Raw genomic sequence first — 6,000 nt, 5'->3', positions numbered from 1 at the left:
TTTGATCCAGCAACCTTTCGGTTACTGGCCCAGCGCTCTAATGACTAAGCTACCTGCCGCCCCAAAGTATAGATCCAAATTGTTTTTAAAATTCTTGACTTTCCAAATACATATGGTGTTGACTGTATCAGCAGGATACAATTATTTAGTTACTTGCATTGGTGTGGTAAAACCAAGTGACATAAACACAACCGTCCTCTTAAATGTACCTTGCGAAACAGAGAACCTGGTTTATTTCCATTCAAATCCATTCACCACAGATATTACAAGTAATAAGCTTTTATAACAACAGCCGTTTGTTTTTTCTCAGACCCCCCCTGCCTCCTACTGATGGAAAAGCATCACGGATATTCATAATTATTTTTATTATTTGGTTCTGAAGACTGGCCCCCCAACACGTTCAGTTACCGCACATTTACAATAGAATGGTAGCCTACAGCATAGTCACCTTCTGAGTTGTTAAAAGAAAACACAGAAAAAGGGGTCATTTTTCTGATTGTGGAGCAGAAAAAAAGTGTTCACATCAATCAACCTTCATACACTGCAGACGCTGGGCTCCTCATCATTTTCAGAAAACAGAAGTGATCTGACATTTTGAGTTGGAGGAATACGTCTGTTTATCGCCATATAAAAATGTACAGTGGCTTTTATCGACATACATTCCATAGGATAAACTGCTGCAAGATAGGAGGCACACCCAGTATTGCACTTCATTAAAAGTTCTGGCTCAAAACATAAACCAGAATATCAAAACACAATTGAAGTGTAGAGCAGCAACTTCAGAAAACATCATTATATACAAGATTAGATCAATTGCACACTATTTTCCTCCAAAACATATTCTTAAGTCTTTTTCACCACCTTTTTTGCCTGTCAACCCATGATGCACTCGACAGTGGAGAGAATAATGTACAGGATTACAAAAAAAAAAATCTGTTTACATACAACAATATTTTGAATTCATTGTTAGGAAGCTGGAAATACAACCCGTCTCATATTTGTTCTTGTATATATCCCATGTTCATCCTAATTGCCTTAACCAAAAAAAACAATATTCAATACATTGTTACACTTCAGTGTGCAACTTCTATGGAAGCCAAGGGGTCACAACAGCCACATGCAAACAGGTCACAAGTTTAATTATTATATATTAGAGTTTCCTCTGGAATGCACATAGAGCCTCAACTCTCTTGTGTGTTTTGTAGTAGCCTCGAAGACTCTGGTCAACTTCTATGGAAGCCAAGGGGTCACAACGGCCACATGCAAACAGGTCACAAGTTTAGTTATTATATATTAGAGATTCCTCTGGAATGCACATAGAGCCTCAACTTTCTGTGTGTTTTGTAGTAGCCTCAAAGACTCTGGTTGGTAGGTCGAAGAGCACAACTTGGGACACTTGGGTACGGTAGAAAGCCTGATTCAGTGTCCAGGGCCATCTGACAACATGAAAGCCAACACGAGGAGATACTTGACAGGCTGGGCTCAGAATGCAGCCAACATCCTGCAGTCCCAGTAGGAGGAGTGTTCGGTACGTGTCTCTCAGTTTTCAGACCTGGGTGTTTTTAGAAGCTATGGGCATTCCTGCACACTCCACAACCCAGGGCAAACTCCTCACCGGTACGTGGGTGAACCACGTGTAAGGGGCAATCTGTCCCCTCCAACTGCTTGCCTTTTGGACCTGGGGATGCAAGGAGAACAAATAAGAACAATGAGGAGTTTGGCTTGATTCTACCTAAGTCATGCATTGATGTCAATGGGAGACTAAGTGAAAATTTGCCCGTTTGAGACTACAGTTGACAGTTTGTCATGATTTGTGATTTGATAAAATAGTTTGTCATTCCATTCATTGTATTTGAAGAACCTTTGTTGGTTCCCAGTCACTGATTTAGATGTGGAGGCCAGAGGTCTGATTCTGGCCAATCAATGATATTGACTGCAGGGTCAAATCAGCAGACGATGTGGCGGCCCTCAATGACTTGAGCTAAGCACTGAGCTGCACCTCTGGACTACAGTATGTCAAAGAGCATCGAACAACATCAGCTTGGAATTAAGATGACATCACTATTTTAACAGACCTTCGAAACACACAGATCCCTTGGTCTGAATGATTCAAATGGATCATTTTTATTTCCCACAGGGAGCCACCGAATCATCCCCTGCCACCAACTGGCTCATTCATCCCTTCTCTTTTCCATTGTAACTCTTCCCCGGGTTGCTGTTGTAAACCAGTGGTTTTCAAACTTCTTTGTGAACCTTATTTTTGCTCTGCCTGAAGAACCGGGTCAGCTTAACCCCAGGTTAAGAACAAGAAATCAACTTTCCTGGTTGAAGTAAATAACTGGTAAATAAATAACAGTGGATAAATAGGGGATTGGTCCGGTTGCATGCCTGGTGCTTCAACTGCTGCGGCAAGGAAAAACTTGCCCCGTACTGAGTGAAGTGGAACACATTTGTCAATGGCCTGATATGCTCCTTAATGGAGCCAAGGGCATAAAGGCATACTACACTCAAAAGCAAAGTCCCTTTAGCAATGTTTACATAGTGTTTTACACATTTCATACAGTATTGTAGTATATGAATACCTCTCACAAATACAAGTAGTGATGAAGTCAATCTCTCCTCCACTTTGAGCCAGGAGAGATGCATATTATTAATCTTAGCTCTCTGTTTACATCCAAGGGCCAGCCATGCTGCCCCAATTGCAATTTTCACTTTTTGTGGCATCTGACCACACGACTGAACAGTAGTCTAGGTGTGACAAATGTAGGGTCTGTAGGACCTGCCTTGTTGATAGTGTTGTTAAGAAGTTAGAGCAGCTTTATTAACGACAGACTTCTCTCCATCTTAGCTACTGTTGTATCAGTATTTTTTGACCATGACAGTTCACAGTCCAGGTTTTACTCCAAGCAGTTCAATTTCCACATTATTCATTACAAGACTTAGCTGAGGTTTAGGATATAGTGAATGATTTGTCCCAAATACAATGCTTTCTGTTTTAGAAATATTTGCCAGTGGCATGTTGTTAGCAAAGATTTTAAAAAGTAAGGGGCCTAGACAGAATCAGGAATTCCCAATGGCAGCTACCTGGGTTATGTTGGAGAGGCTTCCATTAAAGATCACCCTCTGTGTTCTAATAGAGGTATCTCTCTATCCACAGTAATGCAGGGGATGTGAAGCCATAACAATTCAATTATTCCAGCAGCAGATTATGATCCGTAATGTCAAAAGCCACACTGAAGTCTAACAAAACAGCCCCCCAATCTTTTTATCATCAATTTCTCTCAGCCAATCAGTCATTTGTGTAAGTGCTGTGCTTGTTGAATGTCCTTCCCTATAAGCATACTGAAATGCTGTTGTCAATTTGTTTACTGTGAAATAGCATTGTATCTGGTCAAACACTATTTTTTCCAAAAGTTTACCAAGTGTTGGTAACAGGCTGATTGGTCGGATATTTGAGCCAGTAAAGGGGGCTTTACTATTCTTGGGTAGCGGAATGACTTTTGCTTCCCTCCAGGCCTGAGGGCACATACTCTCTAGTAGGCTTAAGTTGAAGATATGGCAAATAGAAGTGGCAATATCATCCACTATTTTCCATCCAAGTTCTCAGACCCCGGGGGCTTGTCATTGTTGATAGACAACAATTATTTAACCTCTTCCACACTCACTTTACGGAATTCAAAATTACAATTCTTGTCTTTCATAATTTTATCAGTTATACTTGGATGCGTAGTGTCAGCGTTTGTTGCTGTCATGTCTAAGTTTGCTAATCTTGCCAATGAAAACCAAAATTTAAGTAGTTGGCAATATGAGTGGGTTATGTGATGAATGGGCCATCTGATTTAATGAATGATGGAGCAGAGTTTGCCCTTTTCCCCAAAATGTCATTTAAGGTGCTCCCAAGTGTTTTACTATCATTCTTTATGTCATTTATCATTGTTTCATTATGTAGTTTCTTCTTTTATTCAGTTTAGTCACCAGATTTCTCAATTTGCAGTACGTTTGCCAATCAGTTGTGCAGCCAGACTTATTTGCCATTCCTTTTGCCTCATCCCTCTCAACTAGTTTGTACAGACATTTTCTTACTGGGTGCTTATTGGAATAAGCAATTTCATAAATGTGTCTAGTGCAGCTTCTGGTTGCTCCTCATTACACACCACGGACCAACAAATGTTATTTACATCATCAACATATGAATCACTACAAAACTTATTGTATGACCTCTTATTAGGCAAACCTTTGGAACTTTGGTTTTCCTAGATATGGCTATTATATTGTAATGCAGGGGTGTCCAACCCTGTTCCTGGAGAGCTACCTTCCTGTATGTTTTAACTCCAACCCTGTTCCTGGAGAGCTACCTTCCTGTATGTTTTAACTCCAACCCTGTTCCTGGAGAGCTACCTCCCTGTATGTTTTAACTCCAACCCCGTTCCTGGAGAGCTACCTTCCTGTATGCTTTAACTCCAACCCTGTTCCTGGAGAGATACCGTCCTGTAGGTTTTCACTCCAACCCTGTTCCTGGAGAGCTACCTTCCTGTATGTTTTAACTCCAACCCCCGTTGTAACTAACCAGTTTGTCAACCAGCTAATTCTTAGAATCAGGTAGATTAGTGTTGGAGTGAAAACCTACAGGACCGTAGCTCTCCATGAACAGGGAGCCCTGTTGTAATGTATATGGATACTGCTTTAAAGCACATTGTTGCAGCATTAGTAAAGATGTGATCAATACATGTTGATGATTTCATTCTTGTGCTGTTTGTAACCACCCTGGTAGGTTTACTGGTAACCTGATCCAGGTTGCAGGCATTGGTTACAGTTTTAAGCTTTTTCTTGAGTGGGAAGCTTGATGATAGCCAGCCAATATTTAAAATCACCCAGAAAATATACTTCTCTATTGATATCACATATATTATCAAGCATTTAATACGTTATCCAGATACTGACTGCACTTGGTGGTCTATAGCAGCTTCCCACAAGAATGGGGTTTAGGTGAGGCAGATGAACCTGCAGCCATATTACTTCAACAGTATTTAACATGAGATCCTCTCTAAGCTTCACAGGAATGTGGTTCTGAATCTAAATGACAACACCTCCACCTTTGGCATTTCGGTCTTTCCTGTAGATGTTACAACCTTGTATTGCTACCACTGTATCGTCAAAGGTATACCGTATAAATCTGGTTCATAGACACATGATTAAAGCATACAACATCTGTAGGATCAGCAGAGGCATTCAGGGCAGTTATAGGAACATTTAATGACAATATGATGTCATTAAAACCCACATGGACTACGATATAATCAATTTCCATGTCCTGATGTAGTACATTCGGGAGCAGGGATGAGACATTGTTTCTGCACCAGAAATGGTTACTTACATTGTGTCTACCAACGCCCTTGGTATAATGTACATTTTCTAAAGCATTATGATGACTCAGCAACACAATGGTAGGCATTAACTGAGCTGGGCTTGGGTCACTGATAAGTTATTGTCTCAACGCAGCCTTATAATGCGGTGTGAGGATCCAGGAATCCAAATGATTTGGGTGGATCTCATCCTCCTTATAAAGCGCGTTTTGTTTCCAAAAGGTATCGAAATTGTCAACAAAAGTTACATCCACTGAGCTGCAATAATCACGTAGCCAGTTGTGAAGACAAAGAATCCTGCTATAGCGTTCAAATGCCACGATTCAGAGAGGACACAGGGCCAGATATGTTGGGTCTTGTATTAGTCAGTCAGTCAACCAGGTTCAACTGTTCAGAGCTGCTCTTCATAATGTCATTAAAACCCACATGGACTACGATATAATCAATTTCCATGTCATGATGTAGTACATTCGGGAGCAGCTTAGCAATGTAGTTCTCTCAAATTCTGGGATAGGACATTGTTTTGGAACCAAAAATGGTCAACATTTCTTTCCGTGGAGCTGCCCAAAATCATGCTTGGCTGGAAAGACGAGGAAATCCGCCCACTGCCACGCTTCACAGGATTAGGAGAACCCTT

At 40.9% G+C, this 6,000-nt stretch overlaps 1 protein-coding gene across 20 annotated transcripts in view; it reads right to left on the bottom strand.

The window, feature by feature from the left end:
• Positions 1–206: 206 nt before the first annotated feature.
• The window catches only part of mycbp2 (MYC binding protein 2), a 316,135-nt gene continuing 310,341 nt past the window's right edge, over positions 207–6,000 (bottom strand). For all 20 annotated transcript variants that reach the window (XM_090215106.1, XM_090215110.1, XM_090215108.1 and 17 more), the window contains one exon: positions 207–1,678. In XM_090215106.1, the coding sequence (XP_090071232.1) occupies positions 1,563–1,678 (116 nt within the window). In that variant the 3' untranslated portion in view covers positions 207–1,562. The remainder of the gene's footprint in view (positions 1,679–6,000) is intronic.

Source organism: Oncorhynchus mykiss, chromosome 22, assembly GCF_057628025.1.
Source record: "Oncorhynchus mykiss isolate SJ-2025 chromosome 22, ASM5762802v1, whole genome shotgun sequence".
NCBI lineage: Eukaryota > Metazoa > Chordata > Actinopteri > Salmoniformes > Salmonidae > Oncorhynchus > Oncorhynchus mykiss.
This window is presented reverse-complemented; position numbering and strand designations above follow the sequence as displayed.